A 23,688-nucleotide genomic window follows, 5' to 3' on the forward strand; every position below is an offset into this window, starting at 1 on the left:
GGCAAAGCAAAGGATGGAACCTCTTATACCCAAATGGTTCATAACTTCTTTTGAGAATCTGATGAAGATTTGAGAGCCTTCTCTCAGCCTAAATACATACATACAACACTTCACCTCTGTTCTGGGAGATTCACAAACTCCTGAAACCTTGGGGTGACTTAGACGGAGCCCTTGTTAATCTGGACCCCCTAGTCTAGAAGGGACTCTTCCCACTCAGAGTCCAGGGGCCACTGAGGCTCCTCTTGTACCCAGCCCTGTCCTCCCCACCTGCTTTGCCATCAGGTAGCTCTCTCCCTTTCCCCTCTCCCCCTCCCCATCCTTACCTTCACTAATAATCCAGCCTTGAACCTAGAGTATCTCTCCTTGATTTCCCACCACCACCACCTTGCCATCATTCAAAATTCAGTCACGGAGTTCCCGTCGTGGCGCAGAGGTCAACGAATCCGACTAGGAACCATGAGGTTGCGGGTTCAGTCCCTGCCCTTGCTCAGTGGGTTAAGGATCTGGCATTGCCGTGAGCTGTGGTGTAGGTCACAGACGCAGCTCAGATCCTGCGTTGCTCTGGCTCTGGCGTAGGCTGGCAGCTACAGCTCCGATTCGACCCCTAGCCTGGGAACCTCCATATGCCGCGGGAGTGGTCCAAGAAATGGCAAAAGGACAAAAAAAAAAAAAAAAATCAGTCACTATTCCATCTTTCAGGAAAAATAAAGGTGGTCAGAAGGCCTAAATAGGCATTTCTCCAAAGAAGACACACAGATGGCCAGAAGGCACATGAAAAAAAATGCTTACCATCACTAAGTATTAGAGAAATGCAAATCAAAACTACAATAAGGTAACACCTCATACTGGTCAGAATGGCCATCATTAATAAGTCTACAAATAACAAATGCTGGAGAGGGTGTGGAGAAAAGGAAACCCTCCTCCACCGTTGGTGGGAATGTAAATCGGTGCAACCACTATGGAGAACAGTACGGAGGTTCCTCAGAAAACTAAATATAGAACTACCATATGACCCAGCAAGCCCACTCCTTGGAATAACTGGATAAAACTCTCATTGAAAAAGATACATGCACCCCTATGTTCAGTGTAGCACTATTCACAATAGCCAAGGCATGGAAACAACCCACATGTCCATCAACAGATGACTGGATTAAGAAGATGTGGTACATATACACAATGGAATACTACTCAGCCATAAAAAAGAATGAAATAATGCCATTTGCAGCAACATGGATGCAACTAGATATTCTCATACTAAGTGAAGTAAGTCAGAAAGAAAAAAGACCAGTACTGTAAGATATCATTTATTACGTAGAATCTAAAATATGGCCCAAATGAACCTACCTACAAAACAAAAATAGACTCACGGACATAGAGAACAGACTAGTGGTTGCCAAAGGGGAGGGGAGAGGAAGTAGGATGGATGGGGAATTTGGGGTTAGTAGATGCAAACTATGACATTTAGAATGGATAACCAAGGAGGTCCTGCTGTATAGCACAGGGAACTCTATCCAGTCTCCTGGGATAGAGCATGGTGGAAAATAATATGAGAAAAAAGGATGTGTGTATGTTCATACATGTACGTATGTATGTATGACTGGGTCACTATGCTGTACAGCAGAAATTGCCACTACATCGTAAATCAACTATACTCTAATAAAAAATACACTTAAAAAAATAAAGGTGGTCGCTGATTGCAATTTCTACAGCTGACACCTTTGATCCTTCCTTTCTCTTTCTTGCCTCCACTAGCCCTGAAACCTTCTCAGGTGTCAGTGTAATGGCTCATTTCTCATGTGTCAAAGCCAGAGGTCTGCCCACATACGGCAAACGGCAGTCCCGGACAGTCTCCACACCGAAGGCTGAACTCAGAAAAGCCTCATTTAATGACAACACAGTAGACTGTCCTCAAACAGATCGTCATCCAAGCGACGCCTACTACGTTTTGCGATGGCGTTCCAATTTTGCAATAATGTATGCATAGAGGTTTCTGGAGTTTTTAACAACTGCAATCTCAGGAATTTTGTGATAAACCAGACAACTCCGTTCCCAGGTCACTTGCCTGTAAACCCTGGGGCGCAGACACACGTGCCATTGAGGCCTTCACTGTCACAGGTACCTCCGTTCAGACAGCTGATGTTCGCACAGGGGTCCTTGTAGGATTCACAGTGGATTCCTGCACAGAAACAGATACAAAAGGGGTGACTCATTAAGGAATCTCCACCTCCCATGGCCTTTGAGAGGGAAGTGTCTGAACAGCCTTGAACAGGTGTGGAGACTGATGCCCAGAGAGGGGGTGTGGGTGTGGGTGTGTGTACACGTGCATGTGCACACATGTGTGTGGGTGTGTGTACACGTACTTGTGTACACATGTGTGTGTATTCGCATACCCACCCTTGACTTTAGATTGTTGTAAAAACATACCGTATGAGAAAATAACAAATTCAGTTCCCACTCATAGGTCCTACCATAAAGTCTTTTATGCACTTTTTCTGTCCACATGCCCCAAAGCGTGGGGAACAGAAAGTTAAAACTTTGAACGATAAAATTCACCCATGACAAATGCTTTCTAAGTCTCCAAAAGAAACAGAACATCGCCGGAGAGCCTACGTAAAATACCAATATCATTAATAAACAGTATCCCGAAGGGGAAGATTTGGAGTTGGATATTTAAACGAGCCCCAGATGTACTTTGGAAAACTGCAGGGGAGAGAAGGCACCTTTTGACCTTAGACTTCATTCCCAAAGAGCCAGCCAGCTCACCGTAGGTTCAAGGGAACGTGTTGGGCACCTACCATGTTCCAGACCTTTGTGTGTCTTGTGCTTTAACACGATCCTCACACGGACACTTTAAGACAAAGAACCAAACGCAAGGTCACCAGGCTGGCGGGGAAGGAGCTGGGATCTGACAACTTGCAGCTGATGCATGTGATGCTGGCAACTTGCATGGGAATCTGTGCCCTGGGTGTGGTTCACTGAGACAGAGCTCAGCCTGGCCACAGAAATAGACAACACTCTATGGAGCTCAGCACCCATTCAGCAAAAAAGAGGCACCAAGAAAAGTCTTTGTAACAAAAACAGTTCCCATTGGTAGAAAAAAAAAAAAAAAAAGTCTACATGTGCATGCATGTACGCAAATGCCTGAAGTGGGATGAGAGAAGAATGAATTACTTGGAATGTCACATTATGAATTTTTATATTGTTGGACATTTTTCACAATAAGTAGATATTATTTTATGATTTTATTAAAAAAAAAAACTTGAAAAATCCAATACTGTTTGAAAGGTAGGATCTCTGGTGTTGTTTCACTGCAGTGCCAAGATGGATGGATTGACTAATCTCTCTTTTTCATGCCTCCGCCCTTCGGACAGGAAGATAAATTCCATTCTGCATAAGAAGGAATATAATGATATGCTCACCCTTTTCTGGCAGGCTCCAGAAAAAATAAGCATAAAGCAAAGAAGAGCAGGGTGGTATTTACTTAATTTCCACTTCCTTACTTCACTCCTATTGTACCAAGGACCACCACATGCAGTGACTCATCATTTTGTTGCTGAAATTATCTTTGCTGGGTCTTTTTTTTTTCTCTCATCTCTTTTTCAATTTTCAATGCCTTAAGAAGCAAGGCTGACGAAGGAGCAGGGGGGTAGAATGCAAGAAAAAACAGAAGCAGAACTACCTATCTGTAGTCACACTGACGATTTTTTTGAGCCTGGTGGAACATTTTAGAAAGAACGGTTTTTCACTTCTTTTCATCCCTTGCCCCTCATATCCAACCCATGAACAATATTCTACCAGATATTTTTCTAAAGCGCCTTTCAGATCTTGGCCTGAGTTTTCTCCCTGCAACCACCATCCCAACCCCACCGCCTCACACCCGGTAGGAAATGCTCCCTGCCCCAAGCCAGGTCCTAGGCTCCCTTTCTGTCTCCAGGCACTTGATGGAACCTCCCTGAATCTCCCCATCCTTGGCAAGCCCAGGACTCAAGATCAAGCTAATTTAAATATTAAAGTGTGCATTAGCATAAAGCTGGTCATTGTTATGTAAAGCTGGTCCTATGGTCGAACCGGTCATCTCTCGTGGCCTCTGCATCCAGAAGTTGCTATTTCCATTTTCCCATGGATTCACAAGAGCACAGGCTGACTTGAAAGAATCAAATGAGGCGGGTGGGGGGATGTGCTCGGGCTGTGGGATGGAAATCCTGTGAAACTGGATTGTTATGATCATTATACAACTACAGACTGATAAATTCATTTGAGTAATAATAATAAAAAAAGGAATTACTAATTGTTCAGTAGCTGCTGCCTACATAAGCCTGCAGAATTTAAAATAGAAGACTTTGTTCATGATAAAGAAGCAATAGTTTTGTTTAGGCTCACAGATGAGAACTTTGAAAAAAGAGACTTTAGAAAAATCAATCTACCGGTGATAAATAATCCCCACAAGACTCTTCATTACTAAAAACAGGGTTCATCTACAAACTGTGTTACTTTACTAAATACCAACTCAGGTAAAACCGTTTCTGGTTTTTTTTTTTTTTTTCCTTTTTAAATAATCCGTTTGAACTTAAAATAATGCAAAAGATGTACTTCTATTAAAATTTGATGTGAATTTCCTTTCATAATAAATGGATATCCTTCACAATACAGTGAGTATCAATTGTTAAGAGAATAAAGTAGTTCTAATTAAATGGAAGTATTTTACATCTATAAGTATGTAAATGAATGATGCATTTTGCATTGGGTATGACTTAAGTGCACATTTACTAGGTTGAGTGTAAAATTATCATTTTTAAAACATTAATTTATTTTAATAAATTCTTAAAATTTTCACATTTGGATGTTAAAAAAAAAAGGAGAGAAAGAATCAAATGAAAAAGACTCCCCCCCCTCTTTTTTTTTGCATTTTAGGGCTACATCTGTGGCATATGAAAGTTCCCAGGCTAGGGGTCAAATCGGAGCTACAGCTGCCAGCCTATGCCACACCCACAGCAACATGGCATCTGAGCCTCATCTGTGACCCACATCACAGCTCAAGGTAATGCTGGATCCTTAACCCACTGAGCGAGACCAGGGATTAAACCCAAGTTCTCATGGATACTGGTCGGGTTTGTTACCACTGAGCCACAAAGGGAACTCCAAAAAAGATCTTTTTTTGCTTCACAGTCTTTTTCCAAAAACAAGGATTTACATATTTACAAATTCCCAGGAGGCTGACCATTTGGAACCAGGTGATAAAAAAGGGTCTCAGTTGTAGTGGGAAATACAGCCACAATCAAGGTTCAGAGATGTCTGTGAAATCCAAAAAATATCCCATTAGACCTAAAGTAAAAGCCATCAAGGATGATCTTTCCTGGGAAGTCTAGCAATGCATTTGCCAGTCTAACCTTATAATGTTAGTATAACTAATACATTCACACACAAATTACCACATCCCTCAAATATGGCCGAAAAGTACCTTCTAGGCTAAATATTGAAGCATCTTAACCTTAGAAACCTTCAATAAGATAGATTTGATGAAAACACCCAAGATAATAAGCAATTTCCATCTTTTGGAGGGCTTTTGGCAATAATGCTATCCTTTGCTATTTCTTTTTTTCAGAAGATAAGATATTCAGTCACTTGAGATTCCTTGAGAGTTTTCTGGCAGCAAGATCGGACAGAAACTAATCTTCACAGCCGCATGATGACTTTGGAGCAAGATGGTCTTAAAAGTCCCCTGTGAGCGGTTTGCTTACTCATGTTTCTCTAGGCTAAGCCTCGCTAATCCCTATGTCAGAAATATACGTCACGTGGTTAGCTTGTGGACGAGAATGGAACAACTCTAAGCTAGAACTCTTAGATGCAGAGAAGAGACGGTAATGAACGTGACTGAGGGGCCCAGGCTGCACCCCCCCACAGCCCTCCTCCTCAGGGCCCTCGGGCTCCACCTGCCTGCATCCCCAGGGGCTCCAGGCCCTGGCACAACACTGAGTGTGGGGCGTCCCATGTCCTTCGCCCTCTCCCCCAAGCTGGTCTTCCCTGGCACATCCTCAATGCCAAAGTCAACCCAACTGCTCTTTCTCTGGAAGGCTGGACCTGACTCTCCCAAGACAGAACTCCATTTCTCTACCTCTGGGTACTGAGGGCAGGATGAGATTCCCATCCTCACAGTGCTTGTGGTGGTAAAGCAACCCGTCTGTTCTTCCCTCTGACCTCTCACAAGTCTCTGAGGCCCTTCTGAGCAGAGGCCATACCTTCCCACACGGGAGAAATGATGGCTGTACCCCCAGAACCCTGTCCTTCCAGGAGGGGCAACCAACTGGGTGCTCTGACACAGACACACAGGTAGGACTGCCAGAGGGGTGAGAAGCCATTCCAAATCTGCCTCACAAACACCCTATTTTGTCAGGGAAAACCAGGTCCATGCCTCAAACTAAGTCTGGGGAATAACACAGACATCGCCCACTGGCAAAGGGCGCAGCACGCACTATTACGCAACTTATGTTTAGTCTCAAGCAAAAATAAACTGTCATGCAGTCAAAACTAATAAAAATTCATACTTTTCATATTAAGGGATCGAGAGTCAATGTTTCTGAAAAGAGCTTTAGTCCACCAAGGCTCTTGATTGCAGTGAATGTTAGAATTCCAGTGAGCAAAAATGCAGAGTCGGGCCCCAAATATAAATCTCTGTTGTCATCACAATTTGGCCCTGATTAATATTTTGAAAGCTGGAAAGTCATGATTTTTTCTTTCTTTCTCCAGGAAAACTAAGCCAGGTAAAGAAAATGCACTTGAGGTGTTCTTTGAACTTCATATTCACTTGAAGACACCATCTTATTTTAGTCAAACTGATTTCCTCCACGCAAACTTTTCCAGTATCTCAATCTCACAGAGCTCAACTTTTCCTATTTTAGAAATTACAAATGACACCACAACCTTCTCCTCACTATTCCTTGCGTGTGCCAGGGTCACTCTGCTCTTCTGGTTAAATAACAGCCTGAAGAGGGAAGAAATTCTGACATCCATTTTTCTATCAATTGCAGTACTTGAGAAGGGCCAGGTACACAGAATACCCAGAAATTCTTGTTTGCTGGTTACACAGACGAAAAAAATCTGGCCAACAAAGAAGAAGTCCTCATCTTTTCAATTATAAATTTCTGTAGACTTTAAAAATAAACAATTAGGTACAAGACGATCAAACGCATAACCCACTGATATTATTTCTGTGACTCTATCCCCCCAAAAAATCCAGAAAATATGAAAATTGCATGAATAAAGATGTTCATTCCAGAATGACCTCCGATACAACAAGGGAATGGATAAATATTACCCATGGGAACACTGCATAACCATTTAAAATAGATTGAGTAACCACAGCAATATCCTCTCAGATCTACCTCCTAGAGTAATGAAAATAAAAACAAAAATAAACAAATGGAGCTGAGTTAAACTTAAAAGTTTCTGTACAGCAAAGGAAACCCTAAACAAAACAAAAACACAACTCACAGAATGGGAGAAAATATTTGAAATGGAGCCACTGAGAAGGGATTAAATCTCCAAAATTTATAAACACCTCCTGCAGCTCAATACCAAAAAACCAAACAACTCCATCCAAAAATGGGCAGAAGATCTAAACAGTTTTCCAAAGAAGACATACAGATGGCCAAAAAACACATGAAAAGATGTTCAATATCACTCATTATTAGAGAAATGCAAATCAGAACTACTATAAGGAACCACATTATACCAGCCAGAATGGCCATCATCAAAAAGTCTACAAACAAAAAGTGCTGGAGAGGGTGTGGAGAAAAAGGAACCCTATTAGACTGGACTGTTGGTAGGAATGTAAATTGGTACAGCCACTAGGGAAAACAGTATGGAGGTTCCTCCAAAACTAAAAATATAACTACCATTTGACCCAGCATCCAACCAGAAAAAACAATGACTAGAAAAGATACATGCACTCCAATGTTCATTGCAATACTAGCCAAGACACAGAAGCAACCCTAAACGTCCAAGACAGAGGAGTGGATAAAGATGTGGTGCATATCACAATGGAATATTATTCAGCCATAAAAAGGAAAGAAATAATGGCATTTGCAGCAACATGGATGGACCTAGAAATGATCATGCTAAGTGAAGTTAGTCAAACAGTGAGATACCAGTGTTACAGGCCTATCACTGATATGTGGAATCTAAAAAAAGGACACAAATGAAATTCTTTGCAGAAGAGATACTGACTCATAGACTTTGAAAAACTAATGGTTTCCGAAGGAGACATATTGGGGATGGAAATGCTGTAAAATTGGGTTGTGATGATCCTTGTACAGCTATAAATATAATAAAATTGAGTTGGAAAAAATAGAATAAGTAAAACTTGCTAACAATTTCTAAATAAGATATAAATAATGTTAACTATGAGAAAGACAATACAAACTTGTATATATAATCAATAGTAACAGTAAAACAAATATTGAAAAAGGATGGAAATAATACAGATGATTATTGCTCTTATATTCTGCTGTAAAGCTATGAGCTATGGAATTTTCCCTTTTTCCTAAATTTTTATTATTGTTGCTACATCATTTTCATAATTAAAAACTGAAGTATTTGGGAGTTCCCACTGTAACTCAGCAGACTAAGAACACAACACAGTGTGCATGAGGATGCAAGTTCGATCCCTGGCCTCACTCAGTGGGTTAAGGATCTGGCATTGCTGTATCAGTGGTGTAGGCTGGCAGCTACAGCTCCTATTCGACCCCTAGCCTAGGGACTTCCATATGTCGCAGATGCAGCCATAAAAAAAAAAAAAAATTCTTTCTAACTTTTGTCACTAAAGATTCCAAATGGGTATAGTGTTGAACACTAAATTTGTTCTGTTAGAAATACAATTTAAGGAGTTCCCTTCGTGGCTCAGTGGTTAATGAATCCGACCAGGAACCACGAGGTTGCGGGTTCGATCCCTGGCCTTGCTCAGTGGGTTAAGGATCTGGCATTGCCGTGAGCTGTGGTATAGGTTGCAGACGCAGCTCTGATCCCATGTTGCTGTGGCTCTGGCTAGGCTGGCGGCTACAGCTCTGATTCGACCCCTAGTCTGGGAACCTCCATATGCCGCAGGTGTGGCCCTAGAAAAGGCAAAAAGACAAAAAAAAAAAAAAAGAAGAAATACAATTTAACACAACGTGGGGTGCAACTTGTATTTTTGGCAACATGAGGTGATGAACACTAACCGAAGTCTTAGGTCTCATTGTGAATTAACTCTGAACTAGTTTTAATGAAGTATCAGCACCTCAACATGTCTGAAGGGAGGTCACTCTGAGTTCCTCTCTGCATTTTGCTTCCAGTAATCTCATGATCCACAATGGCACTTTACTGGGAAAATATCCAAGTTGGTTTGCTTCATTTAATTAGTGTGTTAAAGCAGCCGTTTCAATATCATAAGTATAGAGAGCTACTGAGCATTTGCTCTGTGCAAACCACCACATCAAGAGCTGCTGAGAAATAAGAAATAAATAAAGAACCTACGTCATCATTGTCATTCAGATTTTTTTAAGTTCCCTTTTATTTTTTAATTAATTAATTTATTTTTAATTATTTCCCCAATATACTTTTTTTTCTACTGAACAGCGTGGTGACCCAGTTACACATACATGTACACATTCTATTTTCTCACATTATCAGGCTCCATCATAAGTAACTAGACATAGTTCCCAGTGCTACACAGCAAGATTGAATTGCTAATCCATTCCAGAGGCCATAGTTTGTATCTATTAACCCCAAGCTCCCAATCTACCCCACTCCCTCCCCCTCCCCCTTGGCAACTACAAGTATATTCTCCAAGTCCACAATTTCCTTTTCTATGGAAAGGTTCATTTGTGCTGTATATTAGATTCCAAATATAAGTGATATCATATGGTATTTGTCTTTCTCTTTCTGACTTCCTTCACTCCGTATGAGAGTCTCTAGTTCCATCCATGTGGCTGCAAATGGCCTTATTTTGTTCTTTTTTATGGCTGAGTAGTATTCCATTGCGTATATCTACCACATCTTCCGAATCCAATCATCTGCTAATGGACATTTGGGTTGTTTCCATGTCTTGGCTATTGCGAATAGAGCTGCAATGAACATGCGAGTGCATGTGTCTTTTTTAAGGAAAGTTTTGTCTGGATATATGCCCAAGAGTGGGATTGCTGGGCCATATGGTAGTTCTATGTATAGTTTTCTAAGGTACCTCCATACTGTTCTCCAGAGTGGTTGTACGAGCTTTAGTGGCAGGGAAAGGAAAATCTGGAGCCAGAAAGAGCTGACTACAAAGCGGTTCTGACTACAAGCCAGAAATAACTGACTACATAATTGTTATAGGAAATTTAAAGAAAATGCTTAAAGAGTTCGGGAAGGAGAAATCATATTTGTTTGGACATCAACATTTCTTTTTTTATTGAAGAATAGTTGATTTACAATGTTGTGTCAATTTCTTCTGTACAGCAAAGTGACCTGGGCATACACAAATATACATTCTTTTTCTCATATTATCTTTCATCGTGTTCTATCCCAAGGGACTGGATATAGTTCCTGGTGCTATGTAGTAGGGTCTCATTGCTTATCCATTTTAAATGCAACAGTTTGCTCATCCCAAACTCCTTTCTGACCATGGATGCAGCCATGGGATTGGATGAGGGCAAAGAGGAGGAGAGAGAAAGGGGCCAAGAAGAAAAGTCTGAGAACCATCTGAATTCACGGTGTCCAGAGGACAAGGATTCATTCCAGAAAGGCTAGGAGGGCTGAGGGTGGCGGGGGCTGTGGAAGCTAAAGCAGGATGAGTTTCGAGAGGGACCCAGTGGGGACTGTGGAGTTGGAAGCTAGCAGGAAGGCTTTGAAGGCTTTGGGGTTTCAGTCTTCAATTAGGTCCCTACTGGATCCATTCAGCAGAATGGTACTGATGAGATTCAAATGGAAGAGGGTTAAGAAAAGAGAGGTGTTGTCTATACCAACGCTAAGGAAACTTGACTGTAAAAGAAAGAGGAAGAAAGGGGCAAGGGAGAAGAGGAGGATGGAAAGTCAAATAAGAGCCAGTTGCTTTTTTTTTTTTTCCAAATCATATGGAATTTATTCAGAAGTGTAAAAATATTTCTTTATTCCTCTGTTTAGCAACTCAATTTTTCTAGCACCAATGATTAAAAAAGAATTCCCTTCCCATTCATAGCAATTCCTCATTAAGAGTCAGACATTACTATAGACAATGGTTTCTGGGCCATTATTCCGTTTTGGTTAACTGTCCATTCTTGCACCCTTAACAGGAGAATGTAGTAACAATTGTAGCCTTATCATGGGTTTCAACATGTGGCAGAAGTTCCCCCTTTTTCAAAAGGTCCTTTGCTATATTTGCCCGACTTCCTATTTTACTCATTCTTTTTAGGAAGCTATATTCATTTATTTAAATTTTTTTAAAAAATAGTAGAAATCACCACTTTAAAAGCACATATGGGAGTTCCCTGGTGGCTGGGCGGTTAAGGATCCAGCATTTCCACTGCAAGACTCTGGCTGGGTCAGTGCTGTGGGGTGTGGGTTCAATGCCTTGTCCAGGAATTTCTACATGCCATGGATGCAGCCCAAAAAAAGTGACATATGTAAAGTAAGAAGTTAAAGTCCCAACTCCCCCTCCCCCAAACACACCACCTCTCCAATTTTTAACTCCAGAGTTAAGTGCTAGTTAAGAACTGATGTCCGCCCATCTGATAGTTTCCTAAGCTTTGCCGACATCTTACATATAAATATATGTTGGGAAAAAATGCTTCCCCGAGGGAAAGCAGGTCCATCCCCCGAGGAGAGAAAGGCCCAGGATCTTGTGCCCTCTCTCCACCCCTCACTCACTCTTCCTCTGGATTGGTGGACACAAATTAACCCCTTCTGCTTCTCTATCCATCCCTTCTACCCCGCCCCCCTTCCACCTGCCCATCACTCTGAGTTTAGAAGTTCTATCATGTAGTTCTATTTTGCTAGTGTTTACATTTATGTCTTCAGTGGTCTTATTTAAACCCAAACTTAAATGTCTCTATAAATATATCAAAATGAAATAATCACTTTACCTGCCCATTGGGATGTGATCTTTAGCATGCTTGTATACCTTCCAATCCTAACCACATCCCATCAACTTGTTGATTTGGTTACAATAAGATAAAGCTTTAGTTTAGTCAATGAAGTTTTTCCTTAAGAACAGATGTGGCAACACACTCCAGGGGGAGCTCCCCCCCCCCCAAAAAAATGAGTCACATGCTTGTATTATTTCCTCTCCTTAAGAATGAGTATCTAACCCATAGCATTTGGCCAAAGTCAAGAAACTTTGAAGATGCCATTAAAGTCTTTAAAACAGTTAGCTCTGAGTTAAACTCAGGTGGGCCTGACCTAACCAGGTAAGACATTTCAGAGGGTTCAAGTCTCTCCTGAAGTAAGAGACTTGACACAGCAGAGGGTCTCTCTTATGATGGCTGGCTTTCAAAAAGCAGCTTGTCAAGAATTTTACAGCCACAAGGATACAAATTCTGCCAGCAACTTGCAAGGATCTGGAAGCTGATCCTTCCCCATTTAAGCCTCAGATGAGAGCTCAGCCCAGCCAACACGTTGATTCCAGCCTTGGCTTCCAGACCATGAATCCATGCCTGGACCTAGGAAACTACTAAAAAGGGTGTTGACTCAAGCTACTACATTTTAATAATTCATTATGCATCAATAAAATGAATACAGTAGGTAAGTCAGAGACTTTTCTCCACCATTAAATTAGTATTCACGATCACATTACTATCATCTGTTTAGGTTCACCCCTGCATTTACAGAAGACAGCTCAACCTTCTTCATCGTCTTTCCCATCCTCCCCTGTACGGCTTTCATTGTGATTTAGTTCCAATTTGATGAGAATACTTTGTAATATAATTTCCTTAGAGAAGGTACGTGGTGCTATGTTTTCTGTATCCTTAAACGTACAAAATGTCTTTCTTTACCTCTCAAATATAAATGAACCTTTAACTACCAGACTTTTTCAAGTCTAAAATACTCTTCACTGTTGTTTAGCTTCATGATAGAGAAGAGCAGTTCAATGCTGATTTGATTCTTTTGTGTGTAACCTGTAATCCCAGTGAAGAATCTTGTAAAAAATATTCTCTGTATTCTTTTTTTTTTTCATGGCTGCACCCGTGGCATATGGAAGTTCCAGGCTAGGCATCAAATTGGAGTTACAGCTGCCAGCCTATGCCACAGCCACAGCAATGACATATCTGAGCCATATCTGTGACCTACAGCACAGCTCATGGCAACATCGGATCCACAACCCACTGAGTGAGGCCAGGGATTGAACCCACCCTCATGGATACTAGTCAGGTTCATTACCACTGAGCCACGAGGAGAACTCCTCTCTGTATGCTTGCATTTGGAAATTCTACCAAGAAATGGCAAATTTTATATCATCTCCTTCATTATTCCTCTGGCATTCTGTAAGCCCGTTCTATTTGAAATTTTTTTTAACTTTTTTATTATCGTTGATTTACAATGTTCTGTCAATAATTTTTTTCTTCCTCTCGTAGCCATTTTCTTCTAGTAACTGATTGATTCTGGTCTTATTTCCATGTGTTCCTTCTTTTTCCCCAGCATCCATCATTCAGATGAAACAAATTTCTTGGACTTTTTTTCTCCACACTGCATGTATTTTCACTCATGGTTTCCACTTCCTTATTTCTTACTTCTATCATGGCATAGTTCCTTCTTTTGCTTTTCTAGATCTACATTCAACTTCGAGTAGCATCCATCACTTTTTTTCACTTCCCTTCTTAAGTGTTCATAGTTGCTGGGTTTTGTTGCAACTTTGCTTTGACTTCCTAGATTTTTTTTTTCCCTTGAGGCTTGACATTGGCAATGTCAGTGACAGATGATGCTGGAGATGCCAGTCAAATTAGTCTTGTTTCCAGGGAGGGTAGAGGCCTCCGAGTGTGGAGGTCTCAAGGTTTCCTGGTATGAGCAAGAGCCCATTTTCTCCCAGCCACACACACCTACATGCACCCCACCCCCACCTCTGCTGCCTCCCCCCTTCACACACACACTCTGGAACCGCTCAGCCCAACTGCAGGCCTCTGAGGGGGCAGCCAGTAGCCAGGAGATGAGGAGAGCCCTCTGCATACACATTCATAGCAGGTGTTTCTTATCCATAAGCTGAGGGGTTTTGAAGCTCAGCTGGTCATTGAATCCTTGGTTCTCCCTGGAACCCCACCCCCTAACCCTATGGTACACAAAGGGTCCCAGCATTGCACCCTTTTCTTAAAAACCCAAATCCAGAGTTCCCGTCATGGTGCAGCGGAAGTGAATCCGACTAGGAACCATGAGGTTGCGGGTTTGATCCCTGGCCTCGCTCAGTGGATTAAGGATCTGGCATTGCCGTGAGCTGTGGTGTAGGTCACAGATGTAGTTCAGATCTGGCATTGCTGTGGCTGTGGTGTAGGCTGGCAGCTGTAGCTCTGATTCGACCCCTGGCCTGGGAACCTCCATATGCCACAGGTGCGGCCCTAGAGAGACAAAAAAAACTAAAAAACAAAAAACGAAAAAAAAACACCCAAATCCTCAGATGTGTTTGAGATCCCCCTCCAGGTTTTTGAGTCATCTCAAGTTGACTCTACCTTCTTGCGCCACCCACAGCCTGGAGTCCCTGACTGATGGAGGACAGTCACGGCACTGGCACGGTTAGCACATACAGAAGGATGAGCCTTGAGCAGTGTGGGGAACACCCGATTGCCTAAGAGGGAAGACACTAAGATTTGAGTGGTTGTGATGGCACATCATCTAGAACTTACCAGAAATTCAAATTCTTTTTTTTCTTTTTTTTTGGGGGGGTGGTTTAGGGCCACATCTGCAGCATATGAAAGTTCCCAGGCTAGGGGGTCAAATCGGAGCTACAGCTGCTGGCCTACCCCACAGCCACAGTAACGCCGATTCCCCAACACACAGAGCGAGGCCAGGGATGGAACCCGCATCCTCATGGATAATAGTTGGATTGGTGTCCACTGCTCCACAACAGGAACTCCCAGAAATTCAAATTCTTGAGCTCTACCCCAGACATCTTGAATCAGAAATGCTATGAGTGGGAGTCCAGCAAACTATTTTCTAAGAAGCCCACCAGCAGATTCTGACACAAACTCAAGTTTGAGTACCACTGCTGTAGGATGCGGAAAACTAGATAAATTTGAAAATGTTTACGAATGGTCACCTCTCTTTCATTCCATGAAGATGGAGGTGAAGTCAGCTGTCTTCTATGAGTAACTGATTTAATAAGGGGTTTGAGGAAGCAGCGAAATTTGGGGATACCCACAGGAAAAAAAATGGAAGAAGGAGGTAAAAAAGGCTAAGATCTCAGTCCATGAATTTGTGGAGTAACTCATGGATCAACATATACAATTTCATTTTTTATTTCTTGGTCACAATGGCATGAGCAATGCTTCAAAGATGGGAACCTAAGAGGCATGTTCAGAGTACAGCCCATTATTTCCAATCTCGAGTGGACTCCCTACTTCCCAACACTCTGATCAATCTAGAACTGAAATCTATGTGGGTGAGGCTAGCCCATCTGTGCTCACAGGATTTGGTGAACTGTGGCTCGAAGTGGGCAGCAAATTCCATGAGAAGCTTCAGATCTGCCTAACATAAAGCAAAAACTTGAGCCAGCGTCATTCCTTCCATCTGGGGGCTAGATCAAGTTCATCCCTGCGCCCCACAGACCCTCAAGGCTCACCAGAAAGACCTCTAAATAAAAGTGGCTCCATCCAAAAAGAAGCAATGTCGGCTACAACTCAAGGTCCCCAGCAGATGGACGGTATTAAGTAAGTGGTGGAGGGAGTAAGAGATTAGGTGAAATGGCTCGAATACAGCCCAAAAGAACATTACAAATACAACCCTGAAGTCATGACTTAGAGAAACGTGTGCAGAACTGCTGGTGAACAGCCCCCTGACCCAATGCCAGCTGAGGGCGTCAGGGCTCCAATGAAGCTACACCACTGAGCCTGCTGGGGAGGCCGATGGAAGGGCTTTGGGGGCCATGCTGGCCTGGCTCCCGAGGGCCAACATTCCCACCTCCTGGGTTACTGTGAGGCTTTTTTTATGAGCTCATGCACGTAAGCCCTCAGAACAGGGTCTGAACGTCAACGTCGGCTGTTTATCCAGAGTGACTTTGACACACGTCCACGCAAATGAACTAACATTTCCCTCCCAAGTAATGACTCACTTAATGAGAATGAACTTTTTAGCTAATATGTGCATGCCTCCTCCACCAAAAATCTCAGCATCCCCTCCAGGCCCAGCGAGCACCGCAGAGCAGACCCTCCCCCCCCGCCCACCGTGGATTCCACAGCTGCATCCTCTGACCTGCGTCTGACAGCCCACTTCATATCATTTGCTATCGTCAGCTTTTTACACACTCAACGGCGAGGAGAGTGAGGATCCAGGAAGAAGGAAGGCACAGGAGAGAGATGTTTCAGCTTATCGAGAGGGTTGGTAGATGCAAACTGTTGCACTGAGAATGGCGCAGCAATGAGGTCCTCCTGTACAGCACAGGGAACTCGACCCAATCTCTTGGGATAGAATATGATAGAAGATAGTGCGAGAAAAAGAATGTGTATTTATGTATGACTGGGTCCCAATGCTGTATAGCACACATGGACACCGCACTGTAAATCAGCTATACTCTAATAAAAAAAAGAAGAAGAAGAAGAAACCTGAGACTTCCAACTGTTCTTCTTGGCCCCATGAATCATCCGACTGCCAGCATTCCATTCTTATTCTAAATGATTTCATGCTCTGGGTGGAGGATTATGCACATGCATTGAGAAATCCCTGATGATGTTTAGAGCCACGCTGGCACAAGGCAGCCACAAGGCGCTCACCTTTGTACTCCGCCAGGCACACACACTCGTAGCCGTTGACGAGGTCCCTGCAGGTGGCGGCGTTCAGGCATGGGCTAGAGAGGCACTCGTTGTACTCCTCCTCACAGTAGAGGCCGTGGTACCCTGTGGGACAGAGAGAAAGGTCTGCGGTCACGCTGGTGGGTACCATGTAAACCCACACTGGACCAGCCTGCAGGGAAGGCAGGTGGGGATTTATTGGAAAGTAGGGCACAGAGAGATGGCATTTAAGGAGCTGGGTCTCTTGGGGTGTGTACAGCTAAATGTGAGTTTCTGGGAAGGTCATGAAGAATCTGTGTCCATCACCCTTCGTCATGATCCCAAGTATAAAAGAAGGGATCCCATTGATCTACCAGTTGGTCCCATTATGATGTCACCTGCAGTGGTACTGGGGACCAGGAGATACGGGTTACTGAGCGCATCTGCTGTGGTCATAGGAGTCAGCAGTAGGGACAGAACTGACAGGATAGGAATACGAACTCCTTTCAAGGCTGTGGACCCCAGATGTCCTCCAACCAATTAGAAAAATATATCCCACTGGAGAGAATTTTACTAAAGCAGAAAAGGATCAATGGATTTCCTCTGCTTTTCAAGTCAGGAAAGAAACTCAGCTACAAGGGCTTAACTGAACTTCCTAACGAAATGTAGGGTGTTGTTTTGTTTATTAAAATGACAAGAATCTGAATGACAATACTTTAAATTGTGTTTAAATTTTATAACTTTTAAGAATAGAATAATAGCCATGGGAAAAAGAAACCCACAATCTCTCAAGAAAGATGGCTTTTCCTCTTCTTTGTCGCCCAGGTGATTATTCTAAAGGACAAGAAGACAGCATTCTTTGAGATTCACTCATGAAGGTTATGCTGTTTTTAACTTTTAAAAACATGTGTTACTGCCAATTTGCAGTAAAACCAGGCCATTTTTGTCTGGCCCTGTCCAAACAATGAGAAACATGTGAGCACTTTCAGCAATCACCCTGGCTGTGTTGGTTCTGAATTCAGATAAGTAGAAAAAATAAACGCTTGCTCTAGTGGGAACTAGAACCACGCACTCTTTTCCAATATTCTAGCTCAGAGCCAACCCTCAAGCTCAGAAAGTCTTGTTAGGACATGCTAATGTGTTGAACTGTTTTGTTTCTGGTGCCTACCATAGAAATAGGGTAAGCTCATAATTCACATTATTTACAGAGCCCTCTACAAGTATGCTGCCATTTCAGTTTTTGAACTGCTTTCCAAACGTAGGCAGTGAGAATGGGTCCTCTGAGGGGACCTTGACCTTCCCAAGACATACAAACTGGAGATACCAATTGTTCTATCTTCTCTTACTTTTTATACTTTTGTGGAAATATTTCCTATCATTTTTCATCAGATTATTTCAATCATCTAGATCAGAGTTTCTCAACTAACAGCAATTTCATCCCCCAGAAGCTATTTGGCAATGTCTGGAGACACTTTGGGTTGTTATAACCAGGGTGGAGGGGAGGGGTTGCGACAGGCATCTAGTCTAAGGATGCTGCAAAACATCCTACGCAGCTTAGAGTAGCCCCCCCCCCCAACAAAATCTACCTGGCTAAAATGTTAATAGAATCAGATAAAGAAGCCCTGTTTTGGATCCGGGCTCAGCAAACTGCGGTCCACGAGCCAAATCCATCCCGGTCTGTCTTTATGAATAAAGCTTTATTGGGACACAGCCACACCCATCCACGTATTGTCTATGGCTGCTTCTGTACTGCAGTGGTGGGCTGAGTAGCTGCAACAAAGACTATATGGCTTTAAAAGTCAAAGTCATTACGATCTGACCTCTTATAGAACCAGTTTGCTAATTCCTGGTCTAGATGCAACAGAAAATCTTTCTTTTAGCAAGAGGTTTGGAATATTTAACCCCCTACCAAACAAACATTTCCTCCTATTCTGAAGGCTGCCTTTTATTCTGCTGACTTCTTCCTTTGCTGTGCAGAAACTTTTTAGTTTGATATAGTCCCAATTTACTCTTGTTTTTTCTTGCCTGCGCTTTAGGTGTCACAGCCAAGAAATCATTGCCAAGACCCATTTTATGAAGGTTTTCCCCTATGTTTTCTTTCAGGAGTTTTACACTTTTAGGTCTTATGTTTAAGTTTTTATTTCACTTTGTGGGTTTTTTTGGTGTGTGTGTGAGAGTTGTGTAAGATCGTATAAATGGCCAGCAGGTATACAAAAGGTGCTCAACATTACAAAACAATCAGGAAAATGCTAATCAAAACCATGAGATTTCACCTCACACCTGTTAAGATGGCCATTTTTTTTTTTTTTTTTTTTTTTTTTAGGACTGCACCTGTGGCATATGGAGCTTCCCAGGCTAGGGGTCTCATTGGAGCTGTAGCTGCTGGCCTATGCCAGAGCCACAGCAATGTGGGATCTGAGCTGCATCTTCAACCTACACCACAGCACAGGGCAACACTGGATGCTTAACCCACTGAGCAAGGCCAGGGATCGAACCTGAAACCTCATGGTTCCCAGTTGGATTCGCTTCCGCTGCGCCACGATGGGAACTCTAAGACAGCCATTATTAAAAACAAAAACAAACAGAAAATAATACATGTTGTCCGAAAGTTGAAAAGTGGGAACCCTCGTACACTGTTAGTGGGAGTGTAAAAGGCTCCAGCTGCTACATAAAACATTTTTTTAAAGTATAGCAGAAGTTTGTCAGTTTAATTAGGTCCCATTGGTTTATTTTTGCTTTTCTTTCTGTTGCTTTGGGAGACTGACCTGAGAAAACATTTGTAAGGTTGATGTCAGAGAATGTTTTGTCTATGTTCTCTTCCAGGAGTTTGATGGTGTCATGTCTTATATTTAAGCCTTTAAGCCATTTTGAGTTTATTTTTGTGCATGATGTGAGGGTGTGTTCTAGTTTCATTGATTTGCATGCAGTTTTTACACAGCAAAGGAAACCAAAAAGAGAACAAAAGGACAACTTCCAGAATGGGAGAAAATAGTTTAAAATGATGCAATTGATAAGGGCTCAATCTCAAAAATATATAAACAACTTATACAACTCAACAGCAAAAAAGCCAACAACCCAATGGAAAAATGGGGAAAAGACCTGAATAGACATTTCTCCAAGGAAGATGTACAGATGGCCAACAAGCACATGAAAAAATGCTCAACATCCCTGATTGTTAGAGAAATGCAAATCAAAACTACCATGAGGTACCACCTCACACCAGTCAGAATGGCCATCATTAATAAGTCTACAAGTAACAAATGCTGGAGGGGCTGTGGAGAAAAGGGAACCCTCCTGCACTGGTGGTGGGAATGTAAGCTGGTACAACCACTATGGAGAACAGTTTGGAGGTACCTTAGAAATCTATACATAGAACTACCATGTGACCCAGCAATCCCACTCTTGGGCATATATCCAGACAAAACTTTCCTTAAAAAAGACACATGCACTCGCATGTTCATTGCAGCTCTATTCACAATAGCCAAGACATGGAAACAACCCAAATGTCCATTAGCAGACGATTGGATTAGGAAGATGTGGTGTATATACACAACTGAATACTACTCAGCCATAAAAAAGAACAAAATAAGGCCATTTGCAGCCACATGGATGGAACTAGAGACTCTCATACTGAGTGAAGGAAGTCAGAAAGAGAAAGACAAATACCATATGATATCACTTATATTTGGAATCTAATATACAGCACAAATGAACCTTTCCACAGAAAAGAAAATCATGGACTTGGAGAATAGACCTGTGGTTGCCTGGAGGGAGGGGGAGGGAGTGGGATGGATGGGGTCCTTGGGGTTGATAGATACAAACTATTGCCTTTGGAATGGATTAGCAATGCGATCCTGCTGTGTAGCACTGGGAACTATGTCTAGTCACTTACGATGGAGCCTGATAATGTGAGAAAAAAGACTGTATACATGTATGTGTAACTGGGTCACCGTTAACAGAACACTGTAAACCAGCCATAATGGAAAAAAATAAAAATCATTAGATATAAAAAAAAGCATAGCAATTCCTCAAAAATTAAAAATAGAATTACCACATGATCTATAATGCCAGTTCTGGGTATTTATCCAAAAGCCCTGAAAACAAGATCTCATAGAGACAGGTGCATTCTCGAGTTCACTGTGACATCACTCACAGTAGCCAAGAGATAGAAACCTCCCAAATGTTCATCCAGAGCTGAGCAGATAGAGAAGATGTGATATGATACATATGCACATAATGAAACATTACTCAGTCTTTAAAAAAGGGGGAATCCTGTCATGTCCTATAACCTGGGCAAACCTTGAAGCCACGTGCTAAATGAAATAAGCCCATCACAGAAGGGCAAATACTTCATGACTCCACTTACACGAAGCATGGAAAGCAGTGGAACTCACAGGAGCAGGACAGAATGCTGGTGACTGGAGCGGAGGAGAAGGGGGAGTGGGGAATTGCTGTTTCAATGGACACGGAGTTTCAGTCACACAAAATGAAAGTCATCCAGAAATCTGCTATATGACGATGTGCATAAAGTTGGCAATACTTTACTGTACACTTAAAAATTTGTTAACAGGATACGGTTCACGTCATTTGATTTTTATCCAATTTTTAGCGTACACACACACACACACACACACACACACAAGAAGAGTGGAGTCTTGGCTTTCTCTCAGTGTGGAGTAACAATCCCAGCAGCATCTTTTCTTTCCTTTTTTTTTTCCACTTTTTAGGGCCGTACCCACAGCATATGGAGGTTCCCAGGCTAGGGGCCTAATCAGAGGGTACTCCACAGCCACAGCAATGCCAGATCCGAGGCCTGTGCACGACTTACACCACAGCTCATGGCAATGCTGGATTCTTAGCCCACTGAGCGAGGCCAGGGATCAAACCTGCATCCTCATGGATACCAGTCAAGCTTGTAACCTGCTGAGCCACAGTGGAAATTCCACCAGCAGCATCTTTTCGATTTGATTTGCCCTCCCAGCCTATCTTTCAAAAATCGACTTGGAAGGAGAACACACAACCCCACCAGCGTCTTTGACCTCTGCATCATGGCATTATTTACACAGACAAAAATCAAAAGTAAATTTCCTGAAATCTTCCAGAATTGTTTTTGTCTTTTGAAAACTGTATCACTTTTCCCACTAGCAACAGGAAAAGACAATGAGGAAGTTCTTTTACAAAGATAATTAAGCTGGTGATGTTTTTCTTCCTTGGAGAAGAAAAAAAAAAAAATAAAGGTTTTCATGTTCTAAAACTGTTTCTTCAGAGAAGGTAGCATTTAAATGTCTTTATGGAAATGTTAAGACACCCCTTACACTGCCAGGAACCTAAATGGAACTGTCTGAAGAAAAAGGCATCTCCTCCAAAACAGAAGGCTTCTGTGAAAATGAGGCTGCCACCCCCTGCTGGTAATTAATTCGGGCCAGCAAATTAGCTAGGGCAGTATGCCCAGGGTCTAGAAAAATCAGGCTAGTCCAAAGAATTTTTTTAATAAAATGGAAAATCAGAAGGGTGGGAGCAGAGTGGCCCCTACCACGGCACGGATCTTCGCATGACCTCATCGTAAATATTCAGCACCCATCAACTCCTTAGATCTGAGAGAACAGAGAAACTCCTGGGATGTGGGGAGTGGGAAAGAAAGGTTAAGACGGCTGCCGTGTCCAGACTGTGGGAGTGGATGATGTGCCCTTCACACAACAGGTACAACCAAAGGAATAAATGCGTTTAGAGGAAGTTGACCTGTTGGATTTCGGACCTGTTTAACTTGGAGTCCACATAGCCAGGTCCAGGTGGCAGCTGGAAAAAAATGGGTTTGCAGAGCCCAGAAGGAGGACTTTGGGAGTTAGATGCCTGGAAGTGGTATTGAAGTTTTCATCAATGGCGAACATGGCGAGGAAAAAAGAAGCGATCGAGGTGAGATCGACATGGATGGGCAGGGGGAGAGTAAGAAGCCAGGTCAGGACACCGGGCAGGGATGGGAAGAAGGAGAGAGGAAAGCTCCAAGGAACACAGTCATGGAAGCCAAGAGAGGCCAGAAACTGAAGTGGGCTGGTTAACAGGGTCAAAGGCTCTAAGAGCAAGAATGGCAACTGGATAGGCGATCGGGTCACTGGAGACCCTCAAAACCACAGTTCTCGGTGGGGGCTGTACTGCCCTTTAGAGGGTGTTTTGAAAGTTGAGGAGCCAGAAGGATTGCTTATCACAATGATTGGGGGGTTCTCCTGGAATGTGCTGCATGAGGGCCAGGATATTAAACACCTTGCAGCGTCTGGGATGCCCCACACAACAAACGATGGCCTGACATCCTTCACAACTTTGGACTGTGCCACTGGACACTCGTGTCGGCAAAATCCCTATTTACAACTCTCTAGGCCTAGAACCTAACTGCTTTACATGTACAACAGTTATTAAGACTGACTGCGTTTTCCTGGAATGTATGTATTCTCCTATATAGATACTAAATATACTGGGTGAATCAAGAGAAGTTCATCATTTTGGAATATCACCTTTGTAAGAGCAATGGCTTTTGATCACGTCACTAATAAAGCACACCTGAATCAAAAAAAAAAACAAAACAAGGAGTTCCCACTGCGGTTCAGTGGGTTAAGGATCTAACTGCAGCGGCTCGGGTGGCTGCAGAGGCGTGGGTTCGATCTCTGGTCCAGGAACTTCCAGGTGCCTTGGGTACGGCCAAAAGCAAACCAAACCAAAATCACTTCTTTGGATAATTTTCCAAAAGCATTATCCAAAGTACCTTCCCCCACCTGTTACTTATGACAGCACTCAGCTGATTTCC

The 23,688-nt window shown here is 42.6% G+C and overlaps 1 protein-coding gene across 1 annotated transcript in view; it reads right to left on the reverse strand.

Moving 5' to 3' along the window:
* The window catches only part of DNER (delta/notch like EGF repeat containing), a 339,885-nt gene that overhangs the window by 33,101 nt on the left and 283,096 nt on the right, over positions 1 to 23,688 (reverse strand). Inside the window, exons 9-10 of the mRNA XM_021076495.1 lie at positions 16,896 to 17,018; positions 2,063 to 2,176 (exon numbers count right to left, since the gene is read on the reverse strand). Coding sequence (XP_020932154.1) covers positions 2,063 to 2,176; positions 16,896 to 17,018 — 237 coding nt within the window. The remainder of the gene's footprint in view (positions 1 to 2,062; positions 2,177 to 16,895; positions 17,019 to 23,688) is intronic.

This window comes from Sus scrofa, chromosome 15 (assembly GCF_000003025.6).
Source record: "Sus scrofa isolate TJ Tabasco breed Duroc chromosome 15, Sscrofa11.1, whole genome shotgun sequence".
NCBI lineage: Eukaryota > Metazoa > Chordata > Mammalia > Artiodactyla > Suidae > Sus > Sus scrofa.